Source organism: Melospiza melodia, chromosome 9, assembly GCF_035770615.1.
Source record: "Melospiza melodia melodia isolate bMelMel2 chromosome 9, bMelMel2.pri, whole genome shotgun sequence".
Taxonomy (NCBI): domain Eukaryota; kingdom Metazoa; phylum Chordata; class Aves; order Passeriformes; family Passerellidae; genus Melospiza; species Melospiza melodia.
The window spans coordinates 13883880-13902551 of NC_086202.1; the positions used below are offsets into that span (position 1 = coordinate 13883880).

General features: G+C 49.7%; 1 protein-coding gene across 11 annotated transcripts in view; it reads left to right on the forward strand.

Annotated features, from left to right (window-relative positions):
• Positions 1 to 16703, forward strand: part of LCOR (ligand dependent nuclear receptor corepressor) — an 83500-nt gene extending 66797 nt beyond the window's left edge. For 10 of the 11 annotated variants that reach the window (XM_063163360.1, XM_063163357.1, XM_063163359.1 and 7 more), the window contains one exon: positions 11735 to 16703. In XM_063163360.1, the coding sequence (XP_063019430.1) occupies positions 11735 to 16379 (4645 nt within the window). In that variant the 3' untranslated portion in view covers positions 16380 to 16703. Of the gene's footprint in view, positions 1 to 6588; positions 6680 to 11734 lie in introns of all 11 variants that reach the window. The other variant, XR_010028700.1, reaches the window with a different exon arrangement.
• Positions 16704 to 18672: the final 1969 nt, after the last annotated feature.

Consider the following 18672-nt stretch of genomic DNA (forward strand, 5'->3'; position numbering starts at 1 on the left):
GCAGTTTCAAAAAACTGAGCTTGAAGTGTTAGGGTAAATCTAGGATTATGGATTTTGATACAATGAAGATGGAAAAGAGATTAAAGAGAAAGTTGATCTTTTTAATGTAATTATTCTTGAGACACTTTAGTAGATGTTACAATGCTGGAAGGATCCCAGTTTGTGAGAGTGTTGTTTCCTCTGATCTGGTACATTTGATGCAGACTCTGTAACTTGAAATCCAAGATGTTCTCAGCTGTCTAGTAGGAAAATCAAAAGAAATGTGAATGACTTCACACCTATGAATTATGAATTAATTAAGTTCCTTCTTACCCACCTACTTGAAAACCGCAGACAACACAATCTTTAAAAGCTCCCTTTTGGTATCATGAAGAGGGAACACAAAACAATTGCATCTTGTTTTTACAGGTCACTTTGAATGTCTTAGAATTACAGATCACATTTGAAATAGAACTTCTAAAAATCTTCTCTTGCTGCCTCCTCCTCTGCAGGTGTCTAACAGCTCTGCAGGAGTCTGTTCCCAACACACTTAACTAAAAGGCAGATTTTCGTATGAGATGGCTACAGCTCAGATTTCCAGGAATTGTTTAAAAGCTCAGCTAAAATTAGAAGTGCTTAAGGTATCCTTCAGAGCACAGAAGCCCAAGCACTGCTGCCCGAACATACAAAAGTTGCCTGTATGAAAATACAGCTGCATCTCCTGAAGGAGCTGACCGGAGTCCTGGACCACACCCCACCCAGCCCTGACATTAACACCATGGGGATGGGGCAGAGGCTTCAGCTCTTGCCTGTGCCCGAGCCTGCAGTGGATCTGTTGCTGTGTGGCTCCTGCCTTGTCTCCCTGGCTGTGCTTTCCAGGGCTGGCTTGGTCACAGCTTGCTTGCCTGCCTTTGCTGGGCTCCTGCTCCAGGTGCAGATCAGCCAGCTGTGTGCTGACAGGAGGAGTGGTTTGTCTGTAGAGGATTATCAGCAAACTGCCTGTAAAAATTACAGTGCTAAATAGGTTACACCTGCTCAGGTTTGGAAAATTTTTTTGCTGATATGCAAGATCCCATTGTCTCATGTCCCAGATGCTTCCTGCCCAGCTATTAAAGTGTGGGGCTTGCTTAACTCATTTGGAATGACATTCCTAACTTTGAAAAGGGCTTTTATGGTTTCCTTTCTTAAAGCTGAGCCTTTCTTCTCCCTGAGCTTTGGAGGAAGGCCCTGACACTAATTGTTGAGTTACTCTGGGACTGCAGGGAACACCTGACACTAGGAGAAGTCCAACAGCTTCCCCCATGTGTGAAGGGGTTTTTCATACACACAGCCAATATTTGTGCTGGGTCCCTTGCTGTAATCTAAGCCTGAGGTGGTTGCTTGGAGGATCCACTAGTTCCACTACGTTCCCCTTTCAGGTGAAGGTGATATTATAGTTTTTTCAATGCTTTCAGGTGCACTGTGGTCACACATGGTATCTTCCTCAGATTCCTTTCAGGTCTTTAAAGCAACTAGCTGCATGTGAGGTGTTATCAAGGGTTTAAAAACAAGCTACTTGATTTTGAAAGGAGACCGTAAAAAAAGAGTCAGTAGGATTCTGGTTTTGCATAAGAAGCTACCATAGCAAATACACTCTGTTTGTACAGAAGTACAGTTGTTTTTTTTTCTTGTTTCTATTCATCAAACATCAGCTCAAGGTGCAAAAGCTAAACAAGCTTACTTGGTACCTGAATTGTGGTTGTTAATAACTAAATTCTGGTCGGGCCATTGTGCCTGACCTTACTGCTCACTAAAGGTCTATCAAGCTGGAATTCAGTGAGCTTTGCTGCTCATGCTCAAAAGCAAGTAGAGTTTTGCCCCTGTTTCAGGCCCTCTATTGGTTTTTCTCTGACAGACACAAGTGTGTATGGTAAAGTTGACCACTCATCTGCTCTTTAGTTCTAGCCACCTTGCACATACCTGTCCTTATGTTGGTGTATTTACTTGTGTTTGAGTGTAGACTGGATTTCTAATTGATAAAAGGCAAAATAACATAACTCAGGATTTAAAAGAAATATGCTCTGCATTCAATTGTACTATTGAATTTGCAATAAAAGTTATATAATGTAATATTGTAATAGAATAACAATTATAAAGCTTAAAATCAAAGTTACAAAGGTAGTGCCTTAGTGCTGGTATAAAGCAGATTGATTTGGCTTTTTCCTCTCTTCTTTTGTGTCTCATGAGCAAAAAAAGGACTTCCATTGCAAGATTTATCAGAGTGGCAAGGCCTCAGCAGGACAATAGGGAATTTGGCAGTCAGCCTTTTGTGGGTCAGAATTCTCACAACATGCATTGTTTGGGCTCTGGTGTCACTGTCTGACCATCTGAGTTGCTGTGAGCAGGATTTTTCAGAGGTGGTTTAGCTGCGATTTCTGGGTACAGCCCCGTTCTGTATTTCTCTGGTCATAAAAAGCACAGTGCAAATGGCAGTGTCCCGTGAGCATTGTTGTCTCATTACAGCTGCGTGGTTGAGAGCGAGTTCATTTCTGTGAGCTCTCAGGGTTTGCATAGTGCACTTACTGCTAATATGATAAAAAATGTCTGCAGTAGAGGAGAGCTGTGATTGGTTGATGGGCAGGATGTGCTAATGGGTCATCATCGCTTTGGCTTTCTCTGCAAAAGTTAGGGACTCATTTTCCTGCTGGAGGGACCAGGAAAGCACAGAAGTCAGAGGGAGGCAATCTGTGGAGGCATCTCGGGGGGATCTGCAGGGCTCTGATGCTTGCTTCTTCCTCGCTGCACATGAGGAGTGATGAGTCACCTCTGCTTTTTCCAAAGGATCTGTTCCTTTGCTGGCATAAGCTGTTGTTGATGATTTTATTTTATTTTATTTTTCCTTTTATGACAAACCACCAATTGATGGGTTTTGTCACCAGTATAAAGAAACAAACAATGCCAATCATTATGCTGTGTTAAGGAAAATCACACAGAGATAAAGTACATTTCAACTGCAGCATCCATTTACAAAGGGTAAAATGCCAATTGAGGAGGCTTTAAATATGGAAAATACCCCTAAAGTAAACTGGGTGTATTGGTAGTGATAGAATGTTCATACTAATAAGCAAGGTGTAGTTCCCTACCTCAATTTACCACGTAGCTGCACAAATACTGCCTTGTGTGGGGGAAGATGGAACCTTTCTTAGTGGACATCTGCCAGGGTCAGATGTGGTTTGAATTTTGTCAGTCTTCCTCTAGCACTGCAATGTGTGACAATATAAACAAGGGAGAAAAATAATTGTGGGCCAGGATATCAAGGTGAATTTTTGAGAAGAAGAATAGACTCTCTTAAAAGAGGGAGGAAGGACAAGAGTGTGTAATGACAAGGGTTAAAAAAAAGACGATGTGAGGGATGTGCTGAAATGGAAGGATGAGAGGTTTGAGCTGAAGGGGAGGGGTATGCATTAGCGCAGAGGAAATCTCTCCTCACTGGTATGCACAGAGACATTTCCTGCCTTATGTTTTGGTTTCTTAATAGTTATCTGACTATAAAATTAACCTACATCATTTAATGGTAGTTGAATGGCAGCTAAATTAACCCACTTTCAAAATAGAGCTTACCTAGCCCGTCAGCTCTGAGACAGCCTTGTCCCCAGGCATCCAGGGCTGCAATCCACATCTCTGCCTTAACCTATTTCCCAAGCAGCCAGCCAAAGTGGTGCATGAGAAACAGGCTTTGCTGCTCAGCCCAGCAGCTGACAGAGAGCAGGGACATGTATCAAACTGCTAATTCATATTTCACCAGGCATTCCCCTGCAAGCAGGGCTGGCTTGGCATATGGGGAGTGCCGCCCTTAGGAGTTGTGATACTGTTTCTATTAACAATGTGGCCTTGATTATCTGAGGCCCAATTATCTGAATCTCCAGGTTGTCTGAAATGGGGTCATATCCCCCAACATCTGTTAATTACACCCAGGATACCCTCTCCTCTTCAGATGTCTCCACTGGCCCCTCCCAAGGTTTGGTGACTGGGCTGTGCTGAGTGTGGTTAGCTCTAGTGAGTGCTCAACCAAGCTCCTGCATTTGGTTTCTCATGTCCATGTTGGGAAAATACCCCAACCTGGATAATTACAGAATCTGAAATCCTTGAAGACTTCTAGAAGTAGGCAGTAGCTGTGCATGGCAATGTGTCTGTTGGAACTGGGACCAGGAAAGTCTTAGGGGAGGGTGTCCAATGCATTTGAGTTTTCTTCCACCTTTCAGTGTACGTTCAGCTTAGGAGGGGAAGGTGGTATTTCTCTCAGCACAGCCTATCCTTGTCACAAGCCCTCATTACTGCAGATAAGTAGATAAGTGCACTTTCAGTGGGAGTTTGACAGTTGTTGAACCCCTGCAGTTATTACAGTAACTCCAGCAGACCTGTGTGTGCATGTCTGAAGTTTGGGGAGAGAGAGCTTTGTCCCCAGGACAGACAGGACTGACTGTGATGGACACAGAGCAGGGGAGAGGTTATACACCTGTGCCACCTCAGGTGCAGAGCCAGTATATCTTCCTGGAATGGTTAAAGATACTCAGGGCATCCCTCTCTACTCCACAGTCCCTGTGGTTCATTCCCCCTTCTCTTAACTGGGTGCTGCTTTTTATAAAACGTGCAAAGCTGTGAAAATCATTGTAAGAACTTTTTTTTTTTGCCCTGCATGCTTTTGTTATCTGTCTTCTGGTGCTGTCTGTTTTTCTATCTATTCTGGTCTTCTGGTGCTATCTATCCTTTTGGAGCACCTAGCTCAGCAAAGATTCTGGGTACTGCCTCAGAAGGAAACAGTCATGGTAATTTTTTTTTCCTTAAAGGGAAGATCCCAAATGATCTTGATAATTAGAAAAATTAGCAAGGACAATTCTGGAAAGGGTTTGAAAGTTAGTATGTAGAATAGTATTTCCAACATGATAAATTTCCCTTGGTTTTAAAGCAATAGCTCAGTGATAACATTTTTAATTAGTCATTAAATATTATATTAGAAATATTACAATGATGATGAAGTACTATAGAATACAGTTGGGTTTTGGGGAAGGTGGGAGTCAAGGAAGTTATGACAGGAATATAAAAATGCAAAACTTATTTGATGCTGCTATTGGTTTTTTTTAATGTAAAACCAGCTTTGGTTTGTTTGATTTCTATTTGGTTACAGGTGGGGAGAAGTGATTTATAATGTTAAATTAGTTTAAAAATAAATAAACAAATAAAAGACACTACTCTGAAGGGTTAAAAGTGTGAATCTATAATGGATGTCTGTTACTTGTCCAGTCACTTGGCTGATTGTACAACCTGGATATGTCGATGAATACATGCAGCTGACAAAAAAACCCAGCCAAACAAAACCCACCTATAACTTGTTTCTTCCTGCTTTTCAGCTGAAATACAAGCTCAGTCCATCCCCAAGTGCGTCACCAAGGACGGAGTAAATTCTGGGGCCTTGAGAACCTGGCAGCAATATTTCCATAGTTATTTTGGCTGTGCTTTGCACAACTTCAGCTTTTAATTTAGAGGAGAGTGCTTTTTCTCCTTCCTAGCTGTTATGTGGAGCCACGGCTCTTTGCATGCTGCTTTTCTATTTTTTTTCAGTGCAGTGAGGGAGAATTACTGTAGCACCCACAGAGGTGTGAAGGGACTCATTCATCTGTGTGGGGAGTGTGAGGTGCCAGGCATATTTCTGAGGATCGAAATACAGGCATTTAAACTGGTGCATCCAGTGTCAGCCTTTTAATTGGGGCTTTGAAAGATGAGCTCCAGAAAATCTTGCTTCAGTGGCTTACACTGTTCATGCCCATGGCTGGTTTGCCCATCCCCTTCAAGGGGACATCCATTCTGCCAGCAGAAGGAAGCACATCCTGCACCTCTCAAGGCACGAGGTCTGTGCTGCAGCTATGAGTGGAGATGGGTTTGAGCACAGTCAGATGGTTCCATGCCTTTCCCAGCATGTTTGCTTTTGCATGGCCATTCCAACAAGCTGAACTGGGACTGGCAGAGAGCCCATTTCCCCCTTCTGCCGGGTAAGATCTCTGCATGCAGCCCTCCAGCACAGGCAAAGCAAGCCTGTCCTTGGGAAGCCACAGCACAGCCCCTTCCAAGTGCATGCTTGGCATGCGCCCCTGGGGCTGGGCTCAGCTCACCTGACTGCCAGCAGTGCGCAGGTCCCCTTTAAGAGTCTGTTCTTCCTTTGCAACCCTTCAAAAAGGCATTTCCACTCACCCTGAAAAATAAATTAAGTGGTTGAAACCAGCAGGGCTGGAGGTGCCACCCAAGGGCAGTGAGACACTGCCTCAGAGCTTGGGCTCCCAGTGGGCATGGCCAGTGCTTTGGGTTCAGCTGATGGAGGGCACTGCTCACCAGTCAGGCTTTCTTCTTAGTCATCCACATTTCTCAAATCTCTGCTTTTAGTCAGGTTTCCAAGGTACCTTTCAGCCTGGTGGGGTACTCAAGAGGTACCTCTGGTTTTGGGGGGTGCAAGGCACCTCTCTGCCAACTGGCACGAGTCAGCTGCCTGGCATCAAGAGAGGGAGGGGAAAGGTCATCCCTGTAAAAATACTGAATTGGATTTTATAAGTTTATAGCTATGTTTTGTTTCTTTTACAGAACTATAATCCTGGTGCTTAGAGTGGTCTGAAAGGAACAGAAACACTTAGCCTTGAACTTTTGTTCTGCTGCTGCTTCTTGTGCCTCTGAGGTACAAAACATACCTGTAAACTTATAATCAATCAAACCATTGTTCAAGGGCTAAAAAAGGAAACCTAAAAAGGGTACAGGCTTCAAGTTTAATAGTGAAAAACTTGGGTTAGGCAAGCCAGAAGATTGCAGTTGGCAATTGACAGGTTTTTGGAGACTGTCTTCCCAGGTAGGTTGGTATGAACTAGCTGATTTCTTTCTCCCTTTCTTTCCTCCCCTCTTGCTCCCTGCCCAAATACACTATAGAACCAGAGGCAGGCTGGGCTGCCCCTAAAACTTTTTTTTATGGCATTCACAAGCAGAGCAAACACAGCATCACCCTTGTACAACAGGAAGAGATATGACAACTCCACCAGTGGGCTGGGGGCTCTGCAGGAGCTGGGAAAAGCTCCTCAGGCTGTGTAGGGAGAAACAGATAACTTGGCCCTTCCTCTCCATGCTGTAAATGCTCTATCTGTGCAGCCTATAGGTGTTAGGGACTGACAAACCTCTGCCTTCCCCCAGCCCCTTCATCCCCAACTGCGTGGCCTTTGTTGGAAGCCCCAGGTCCCCTCCAGCAAGAGCTGGGGGAGGGTTGACTTTAAACTCCACTAAACAGTGGAGGCACAATGCAAACAAATGTATTGCAGCACGCAGCTATGCAAATAGCTTCAGAGCGCAGCATGTTTCCCCAGCATTAATTGCTGCACCGCCGGGGTTGCGTAGCAACAGCTCCGCTTGTGCCTCTGACAGCTCCTGCCCCTTGATGCCTCTGACGCCTTCTGTGGCAGGCAGGCAAGGGGAAGAGAGCAGGCTGCCCTGGGAAATCAAGAAGGGCTGGGAGGCAGTGAGGGGCTCTGGTGATAAAATTCACTTGGGACACTGGGGCTGTGTGCTGCTGTCCCAGGGTAGTGTGTGCGGTGGGGCTGGAAGGAGGGTGTGGAGCACAGGAACAGAGGACATCCTGCAGCTGCAGCCCTGTGAAGGCAGCATTCGAGGCTGGTGGGCAGAAAGGGCGGATCTGCCATGTCCCAGGCTCTGCAGGCAACCCCACTGACAGGTGGGCTGTCTCTCCCACTGCAGTCAATCCTTCTGGAGACCCCACACAGGTTTCTGACTGCACCTACAGCTTGGCTAGAGGCATAGAGGGTCCCCAGATTGTCTCTCACTGGTTGTGAATCTCCTTTTGACTTGTGGCTTTTCCAGCCCTTGAGAGAGATGGCTCGTTGCTCATGCACACCCAATCCTAGGAGAGCCCTGTGGGAAGGGGTGAGGACAGGCACCAAGGAGAAGGCTGTGGGTGGGATGGGCAGCCCTGGGCACCTTCGCTGGTCTTTCCAGTCCAGCAGCTTCTGTGGGGCTGGCCTGTATCTCCCGAAAGGCAGGACTATGCCTGCCTGTCTCTTCAGAGGCAGGACTGGCTGCCTCCTGAGAGTAATTTTTCCTCCTGTTCAAAACCATGTTCCCAATTCCCATCCTCTGTGCTTACCAGTGAGTCTTCAGCTTGTGCTTTTGCCGGGCTGAGGAACATGTTTGCACCCGGCACCTTTCCCTGGAAAGACACTTCAGCTCTGCAGTCAGCTCACCTCTCCTCTATTCTGATAAGCCACATTAAAAAAATAGTTTCTCTGCAACAGTTTGTACTGTCCATAAGCAACTCTGCTTGAAAATGTGGGGCACTTGGTGAAACTCTGCTCTTACATGCGAGCCAGAAACAAGCTCTTCTCCAAAACTGCCTTAAGTAGGGAGCATGTGGGCAATCTACATCCATCAGCTGCCTCAAAAGAGAATGCCCATGGGCATGTTTTACTTATTAGTGATAGCCAGAACACTAGCCAGGACAGGAATAGTGGAAAATGCTGGATAGGTACCAAGGCACACAGATTAGCAGGCCCCAGGGAGCACAGAACTCTGTGTGTCTGGGACATCTGGGGATGGTGAGGCACAGGCTGCAGCTCAGCACCCTTGGGGGCACAGGGAGAGAGGAAGGACAGAGTGGGGACCTAGGCACCCTCAGAGCCTTTTCACTGCAGGTGGCAGTGAAAGCTCTGCCCCAGGGTTATCCTTAGACACCCAGAATAAGGTACCTGCAGTACCCAAGCAGGGATGGACTGGAGAAGGAGCAGATGAGCTCAAGGTGAGGAGTTGCAGCCTTTCTTTGAGCTGAAGTGGCGTGACACCAGAGGACCCTGAACACAATGTGCCAGGTGAACTGTGTCACTGAGTTCAAGATGGGTCTTCTAAGTAGAAAGGGCATCAAAACTGAATGGATTTATTTCCTTTATCAAGCAGGAAAAATGTTTATCTCTGTTTTTTTTAAATTTATAGCTTGACAAGTTCTGTGTACCTCTGATTGTCTCCCTGGAGTACAGTAGGGCAAATAAGGTGACAGTGAGCACGAAGGCCTCAGTCACACTTCAGAGGAAGAAACTGGGTGAAAGGCAAGGCAGAAATGCTGCTGGAACCTTCAGAATCAGGGAGCCAAGGTCCCCTCTGCCATACAAGCTGTGCAAAGCAGGCATGACCTGCAGCTGGCTGTGCTCAGCATCACAGCTGCAAGGCAGGAAAGGACAGTGCCCAGCCATTTTGGTCCCTTCTCCCACACCAGGGGCTCTGCACACAGGTTTGCAGCCTCCTCCTCACCAGGGGTCACCCAGCCTCTCCTCTCCCTCTCCCTCTCCCTCTCCCTCTCCTCCCACCTGGGCAGTCACTTTGCCTGTGCCATGGATTCTTCCTTCACAGCCGTGGAGTGCAGCACCCGAGGGTGCCCCAGCCAGGAGTGAGATGGCTGTTTTGCCACCATAACCCCTTCCCGCAGCTGCCCAGGCAGCACGGCACTGGGGGGGCCAGGGCAGGGCCCCACCTCTGCTGCTGTCGTTAGAAATTGAGTCTTCCCTGGGGAAGATGGCTGCTTCTCTTGAGAGCTGGGCTTGTGAGTAGGTAAGAGGAGTCACCGCCCTCTTTGCAAAGGTGGAAAAAAGATTACGCTGAGCTCTGCCTCTTCAAAAAGCCCCCTGCTCCAAGCCCAGGGGGGTTGAAAGGTTTTTTTTATCCCCTTTTGTTATTCAGCAGAGCGAGGGGAGGAGCTGGGCCGTGTAAGAGATCCTGGCTGACATAACCCTTCCCATGCAGGGCTCTGGAGAGGGGCCAGGTTGTACCTGGGTATTTTTATTTAAACTAATCCCAGGCGTTCCAAATTGAAAGCCATCGCAGCGCCAGGTAGGACCAGGTCAGACGGTTGCTGGAGGGCGTTTTTCTCACCTGGGTGTAGTAAAGCAATCTCCAGGTACGTGTTTATTGCTAACCCCGGGAGTGTGTTCTGGAGGTGTTAGGACACATTTGGCAAGCTGAGCTGGCTCAGCCTTTCCGGGTGGTTTCAGGAAAGTCCAGCCTAAGAAGCCTTTAAGGAAACTGAAAGGCTGGGCTTGGCAGGCAAAGCCTCATTGCGTGTAAAACACGTTGTGCCTGGGCAGACTGGAGAGCAAAGGGCTGGGCAGAGCTGCTCAGGGCAGGCTTGGCTGCAGCCTGGCATTTCTGGGCAGAAAGGAGACCTGGTCAGCCCTGAGCCTGAAGTGGCCCCAGGTGTCTCCCCCTGCCCACCAGCCCAGGGAATCAGGGCACTGGAGGTGCCTCCCTGGTGCGTGTCAGTTCAAAGAAAGCAGCCAGCAAGCAGCAGGTAAGGAGCAGGTGAGGGCTGCCCAGGGCAGGCTCCGGTGTGCCTGATGCCACTGAGAGCGGCTGGCTCCAGCCACTGGCTTTTGCTTGTCCATTTCTCTGCTGATGGCTCCTTCAAACTGGAGCTCTTCCTCCTCATCCACCTGTTGAGCCCTGTGCCTGGCAGCATGGAGAGGGAAAACCCACTCTAGATGAAGCTGCTTTTCTCCACCCTGGCCCTGAACTCTTTGATAAGCGTTGCCCCCCTTGACCCAGCTGAGTGAGTGAGGTCAGTGTCTGATGCTGGTGGAGGGGGCAGGCAGAGAAAGGCTGCAGGGGGAGAAAGGACTTTCACTCCTCCACTACAAGGCCAGGAGGTGCAAAGTGCAAGTGTTGCTGCAAAGCAACCCTACGTTACTGGTAAAGATCCCGTGTCAGACAGTGTGGGTGCCAAGTGTGGGTGCCAAGAGACGTGGGGCCCTCTCGGCGTGGTCAGGACTGGGTGGGAGTTGCCTGTGCTGCCGTTGGGAACAGATATGGTCTCAATAACAGCACCTGGCATGGCACTCGTGATGGGTTCATGAAAACACTGGGTAATTATCCCCTAACCTCTCCACCAGTAAGTCCTAATTAATTGCCTCTGCCAAGCAGGTAACTGATAATGGCCTGGGTTTGAGCGCTAGCTAGTGGCACTGACCCTGTGCTGTAGAAGCCCACAAGCAGTGTGTGCTGACAGCCCATCGGCTGCAGCAACACTTGATTAAATGGCAGCTAATCAAAGGTCAGTGCCAACGGCACAACACCACACAGAGTGCATTGCTGCCTGCATGTCCTGCAGGCTGGGAGCTCACCAGAATTTCTGTGCTGACTACAGAAGAGGCTCAGATCTGCTCAGTTTGGCCCCAGACCCAGCTTCTGCTAGAGGTGTAAGCAGGATTTTAAGACTTAAAGTAGCTGAAGATTCCTGGCATCTGGATGCCCAGCTGGGATGCTGCTCTGCTCCCACCCAGCTTGGCAGTGCGGAGTGAGGGAGCGGAGGTATGCAGCCATCCTAGAAATGCTGGGCCTTCCACACCAGGTGCCATGCAGATATTAAGCCTGATTCTTTTTAGGTTTGCTTTGAGCATGTGATATGGTGCCTACACACTGGGATGTCCTAGGCAGAAGTGTAATTATGAGTGCTCTGGCAGTGGCAGACAAACAAAAATGCAGTCTGTGTCCTGCCAGCAGTGTGCACATGTAAGTGTGCATGCTGGGACTGAAGGAACACCTGCCAGCCCCAGGAAAACAGGATGCTTGATCTCACCTGGAGGTCAGGCAAGGGATGTGCCTGACTGGGAGGAGAAGGGTTATTTTGGTTTTGCAGCATAAACTAATATTCCCTAAGACATATTAGTGACTGCTTCTCTCTTTGTCTCTCTAGTGAGGATCCAGCAGAGACAATAGCAATAGACTCTAACAATCAGCCGAAGTCTCCACTGGAAAAATTTATGGTCAGACTGTGTACACATCACCAGAAGCAGTTCATTCGTGTGCTAAACGACATATACACTGAAGTACAGCCAGACTCTGACGGCCAACAGTTATCTGAATCTGAGAGCATGGAGGCCTCTACTTGTGGCTCTGGTTGTAGCCAGCGAAGCACTGAAAATCAGGATAAGGGTGCTACTTGTACTGAATCAAAGCTCCCTTCTCCATTGGACCCAGGACAGTCAGGGGCCGACAGCCCCCTGCATGTTACGGGACAAGCCCCGAAGCAGCCAGTGGAACTGAAGTCTCTGGACAGAGCAGAGAACTCCAGTCCTGCTTTGAGGAGGGACTTCTGCGAGCTCCCCATCACCAGGCTTCGCTCTGCTAGTCCAAAGGATAGCCCCACCCAAGGATACCTCAGCACGTTGAACTCTTCCTCTTTGAATTTCCATCATGCCGCAAAGAGCCTGGAAGGGCAGCAAGCTGCTGGACACGAACAAGAAGCCGCTGTCAGGAAGTGTGAGGATAATAAAGAGCAGCTAGCAGGTAAGACTCTCATGGAAGGTTATATCTCAGTCAAAGTGGCAAATGTGAATGGCAGCGAGGACAGCTTAGACAGCTGTCTGGGGTCCCAAAAGAGCTCTTGTAGGGCTCTCCCAGAGGAGTCCTGGGATCCTGGCTTTGCAGTGACGCCCCCTCGCAGAGCCGACAAAGAGAACACTTTGCAATGCGGCTCGAAAGCATCTTTGCACCAGGACTTAGATGCAAAAGAACAAGACGTGAGACCAAAGCAAGAAAACCACCTGCATGCCATGGCCAAGGGCAAGGCAGGCTGCCAGCTGCACCCAGCCGACAAGGGCATGCTCGACAAGTCCAAAGAGGGCTGGCTGCCCACTGGCGCCATGCCAGCCGCCCACCGCCCCCCCGGTGGGCACCCCCGCGCCAAGGCAGCCTCCCTCAGGCCCTCTCGGAAGAGCAAGAAGGCGTCGGGGCTGAGGATCAATGACTATGACAACCAGTGCGACGTGGTGTACATCAGCCAGCCCATCACCGAGTGCCATTTCGAGGCGCAGCGCCTGGTGTCGTCGCGCAGGACGGCCAGGAAGAGCACGCGGGGCTATTTCTTCAACGGGGAGTGCTGCGAGCTCCCCACCGTGCGCACGCTGGTGAAGAGCTCCCGCGCCGAGGAGAGGGCGAGCAGCCCGGCACTGCGGACAGAGACCCTCGTAAGTGCGAAACCACCCCTGGTGCTCTCGGTGGAGGGGTCTGCAGGGGCAGGACGGGAGGGTGAGAAAAGGGTTTCCCTGAGGCTTCTGGCTAAAGCGGCACCAGCCGGCCGAGAAACGAAGGAGAGAGCTGAGCTGGGCTCCATGCAGCTCCGGGAAACCCGAGCACTGCGATCAAGGGAAGCTGCTGTGGCCATGCCGTTCTTCTCCCTCTCTGCTCCACCCAGCCCCCAGAAAGAGGACAGCTTGGCCAGCTCGCCGCCACCTGGCTCCCCTCCTGCTGAAGGAGGGGAGTCACCTCCCCTCGGTGCCACAGTGGGAGGCACTGTCACCTGGGAGGCTGGCAGTAGCCTGGGCTGCTCTGGGGATGGCAGCAGCAGCAGCCAAGCTGCTGATGTTGCTGCCTTTTCAGTCTCAAAAGCACACGGTGAGGAGGAAGGTCGTCCAGGCTCTGACATACAAACTATTCCAGACCCCCCTGCCAGTCCAGAGCCAAAGTCCTCCTCACAGCCCTCTGCTGCTACAGACACAACACCTCTGCCCTGTGATGGTGCCAGGGATCCTGCCCAGCTTCTAGGCTCAGGGAATGCTGAGCTCTGTGGGCAGTGTCTGGCAGAGCCCTCCACATGCTCTCCAGGCTCACAGGCTCCTGATGAGCCCCCTGCCACCATGGATGGGAAGAACCCTCTGGAGCCCCCTGCCACCATGGATGAGAAGAACCCTCTGGAGCCCCCTGCCACCATGGATGAGAAGAACCCTCTGGAGCCCCCTGCCACCATGGATGAGAAGAACCCCCTGGAGGCCCCTGCCACCATGGATGAGAAGAGCCCCCTGGAGCCCCCTGCCACTTTAGAGTGTGGGGATGTGAACAAAAGCATCAATGCTAAACCAGAAGCCGAATCATCAGTCATGGTGGGTGACAGCCCTCTTGAGCAAGAGGATGCTGTGCTTGTCAGCACACCCCTCCCCAAAATCTTGGAAGTAGAAACAATGCAGAATAACAGCACAGCAGGTGAAAAAGAGCCCACTGAAGGGGAAATGCCACCCGACCCAAACAGCTCAGACTCTGTCTCTTCCAAAGACAGTCTAGACAAGAAGCGCAAGAAGGGCAGGAGGGTGCTAGTGGCATCGGACCGGTGTCTCCGAAGCCAACGATCCCCATCACCTGCTGAGGGCAGTGCTGAGGACTCTGGTTCTTCCAGCTCTGGGCAGCTTACTTGCCTTCAGATCAAACTCTCCAAGAGCCCTGGTGCTAAGCGGTTCAAGAGAGAAGTGCAGCTGGATGAGGCAGCATCCATGCACTTCCCCAATGACTGCTTCCCCAATGTGCTGCTCAAAACCAGCGAAGAGCCCGGCACTGGCCAGGCTCCAGAGAGCATCACTGAGCAGCAGCCAGGCAAGGAGAATGGTGTCACTACCAGACAAACCTATAAAAGCATCTTAGCAAAAGAGACTGCTGCAGAGGGAGAAAATTCCTCTAAAGATGACTCCTCTGCTAACAGCAGGCAAAGTCAACAGGGTGAGATGCTGGAAATCAGCACCCAGGCTGATTCTGAGAAGAAAAACTTTACCCTCCCTCCAGAGAATACTGTTCCTGCAAATGATGCTGAGGAAGTGGATGTGAAACCAGTCAATGCCAGTGCAAAGGACAAGGAGAGCTCTGACAGTGTCAGGGATCTGGGCAAGCCAGTGAACTATGAGCTGGTGACCAATTTGCCTCCGTGTCCCAGCAGCAGAGGTGGAAGCAAGCATCTTCCAGCAAAAACTGCAAAGCACAAAAATGTTGCTGTGCAGTTTTATAACTTACGACATGCACCCGCACCTGTAGACAGTGCAAAAAAGAACACACCAGGGAAGGAGTCTATGCAAGCAATCCCCAAACTGAGGGATGAGCACAGTTCAGGGAATGATGACTGCCCAGCACTGGAGGACATAGACATGGCTGACAGCAAACCAAAGTTCATGGAGTGGTGTGCTGAAGAGGAAAACCAGGAGCTCATTGCTGAGTTCAACAGTCAGTACATGAAAATCCAGAAGGGCTGGATTCAGCTAGAGAAGGAGGTCCAGCCAACCCCCAAGGTAAAGAACAAAGCCGACAAACTGAAAGAGATTTGGAAAAGCAAGAAAAGAACACGGAAAAGCAGAGGCTCACTGGAAGTGCAGAAGCTTTCTCCTGTGCAGATGCTGTTTATGAAGGCCTTTAAGCTGTCTGACATATGCCAGTGGTTTCTGGAGACAACTGAGACCAGGTCTCTAGTGATTGTGAAAAAACTCAACACCCGTCTACCAGGGGAGATTCCCCCCATGAAAGTCCCCATGCAGAAATATTCTTCCTCTAGTCTCTACCCCAGCTCACTACAAGCTGAACGTTTGAAGAAACATCTCAAGAAGTTCGCCGCCACTACCCCGGCTCGGAATAACCTCAAGAACCAAAAGCTTTGGGCCAAAATTCGTGAGAATGCGGATAAAGCAGAGGTTGAAGAAGCCACCGCTCCCAGCCAGACATCTCCCACTGATGCCAGCACCAAGGAGCTGAGTGAGGACAAAACCATCCCGCCTGCCCTCAGCTTGCCCACGCAGGCCAGCACCAGGATCCTGCGCAAGTACTCCAATCTTCGGGGCAAGCTGCGAGCCCAGCAGCGCGTGGTGAAGGCAGAGAAGCGGAGCGAGGGCCCAGGGGACCAGCTGTCCCTGGAGAGCAAGCAGAGCCGGAAAAGTGTGTGCATCAACCCCCTGATGTCTCCAAAGCTGGCCTTGCAGATCAAAGCAGCTGCCTTTCCTGCTAAATCTCCCTCAGTGGATGGAACGGGGAAGGGGCGAAAGGGGAAGAGCAGGTCCCAAGAGGATCCCTTGCCCAAAGTTGACCTCCAGCTCAGCAAGAAGAAGAAGATGCTGAAGGAGAGCGGGAGCACCCAGGAACGATCCAGCTCTTCCACCAAGGACAAGCTGCCTGCCAAGAAGGCCAGTAAAATAAAGCATTCAGAGGGCAATGTGAAATCTCCCACCACCCGAAAGCAGACTGCCATGGAGAGGAGCAATAAGCTGGCCAGAAAAATTTCTTTGAAAGAGAAGAGAGTCCCGAAAAAGCAGCTGGAGAAGCGACTCCCCATGCGGAAGGGCAAGGAGAACACGAGCAGACGGGCCGCGCTCCCTCCCAGTCACGAGGAGTTGTCCAAGGCCCCAAAACAGAAGCCCCTGGGGGAGTCCTCTACACGGTCACAGAAGATGGCCAACAAGAAGCACAGCAGTGGGAAGACCTTGACAAGGTCCATGAAGAAGATGCAGGAGAGCAGTGTGTCTCAGGGCAAGAGGAAGCTAAGGGCAAAAGTGGACTGTTCGCACAGCAAACGCTCACGACTCGACCCGAAATAGCAAAGAAATGGTAGCCATGTACAAAACTGATGTATAGTAGTAACCCTTTACCATGCATTAACTAAAGCTGCTTTTATAAGCTGTAGCAAGCCTTTAAAAATCCGCAGTTAAAGGATAAATACCCATGATTTTAGGCATCAGCAGATGTGTCTTGGACAGAGAAGAGGTTGGTCTGTCTGGCTCTGCTGTTCAGAAGGAAGTTTCTGTAGTTTGAACGTTCCTTGGGTTCTTTTAAACTTAGAACCAGGCAGTTTTTGTTAAAAGTACAGTGCCTTATTTATCACTTTAAAAATAAAAATAAGAAGCTCGTCTGTGTGATTTGGAGGCTTGCGTTTTATACTTGAGGCACAAGCACTTGTACTGTAGCAGAAAGAAAACCACCTTCGCGCACATGAAGTAGCTTTTGTCAGCCTTTGGGTGCACACAAACATTTCCCTTTCTTTCAGAGTCCTCCTTCTGTCTGTCTTCTTAGTGGCATTTAAAGCAAAACCAAAACCATTTCGCATCACTAAGGGAGAGAAAGGCAAGTCTGTCCATTGTCGGTTCGCTGGTAGCAGTTGCTGGTGTCCCAGCCTGTCACCTGCATGAGAATGTGAAGTAGCTGCTGGAGTTGTACTGCTGATGGCTGCCTGCTCCTCGCTGCACACCCGTGCGTGGGGAGGGCCCGCTCAGGCTGGGGAGATGCCCTAGGGGTGCCAGGTACCAGGCTGCCACACCCGCTGCTGCCGGCTGGGCAGGCTGGGCTGTATCTGTCTTTTTTCTTGCTGGCTTCAGGGATGAACCGTTCTTGCCATGCTCTGCTTTTGGACAGACTTCCTTTTCCTAATTCCCTGTCCTTGTGGTGATTTCTGTGGTCTCTGTTGGCAAAGCTTTTCTGTAGTGCTTCACTGAAGGTTGAATCTCTCCCTTTTTAAGGGCTTGAGTTCCTGATGTTGGTGCTCTGCAGGAAGGGAACTATGGCCCTCACCTTGTGCTTTTGTGCATGCCTTGCCTAGTGCTCTCTGAAGCCAGGATTTGCAGTTGAAATAAGGCTGGGATAAGGGACTGGCTCGTGTTAATTTTTTACCATAATTTGCATTTCACCCTTTTACCAGCAAGGTGCAGGAGGTTTGTCCTTGCTTGTGTCACAGAACAGGGTCATAGTGCCTGTCTTTTCTTAGAAAAACCTGTTAGAAGTGCATAGAGTGTGTGGCTGTGCTGGTTCTGCTGGGCAGAGATGACCAGCAGCTAGGGAGGGCTGTTGTCTGTGCTAGGGAAAGGTCCCTGCTCAACCATTGCATCCCCAAGGCTTCACTTTCACATTGCTGCAGAGTCCATTTGCAGGAATTCCAATGCCAGTCTCCTTCCAGACATAAAGCAGCAGTGCCTGTCAGGGCACTGTGTGGACTCTGAGGCTGCCAGACCTTTAACAGCTGCCCTGCTGGTCCTTGCTCAGCTGCTTGTCCCTGATGAGAGCAAGGCTCTGGTGCAGCCCATGAATTCAAGAGATGCTGGCCCCTGGAGTAGAGGCTGAAAAGGGATTGCCTGCAAAGGGAATTGCTTTTCGTGGTTGGCATTGAACCCCAGATCTCAAAGCCTGGGGGCGGGAGGTGAAAGACAGATAATTGTGTTAAAAACTTTCATTGTACCCCTTTAGTACAGAGGATGAAACCAGGTGTTTGATTTGCACTCCCTTCACAGAGCACCTCTGGCTCTCTTGGAGGTACTCCCTTTCCCAAGCATTGACACTCACAATGCTGTGGCACATTTTTCTCTTTACTGTGAAATGGCTGATTTAAAAAAAAAATCCTCTGCCTTTCCTTTGAATTGTGCTAGAGTAAGTTAACTCTCTGAACAGGTAGGAAGTGATTAAATCTAGCCTGTCAGTCCCTGTACAGATTAATATGAAGCTATCTATTACTTTAATTTTTACTGCATGCATTAAATATGTCAAACATTCCATCAGAAAAGATTTTAAAGCGTTTCAAGAGAGGTGTAAGGCAGGAGGGCATTGATGGCAGTTAAGTGACTGATCTGTACCTCTTTTGCAGGGTGTCTTTCCCTCTTGCTTCTCCATCCTTACTTTTGGTCCTTCTCCAGCCTCTGGCTGGGGCCCAGCCACATGGGCCCAGATTTCCTCTTCTTGCTCTGGGCCAGGTGTACATGTGAGCACAGCTCTTACCTTTGCTGCTCACGCCATTCCCCTGTAGCAAATCCCCTCTTCCCGTCCTTCACCATCACTCCTGAAGCGCCTGCACCGGTCACCATGCACCTCCTTGAGGCTTTCCCGCTCTCTTCTCTCATTTTTTAGCTG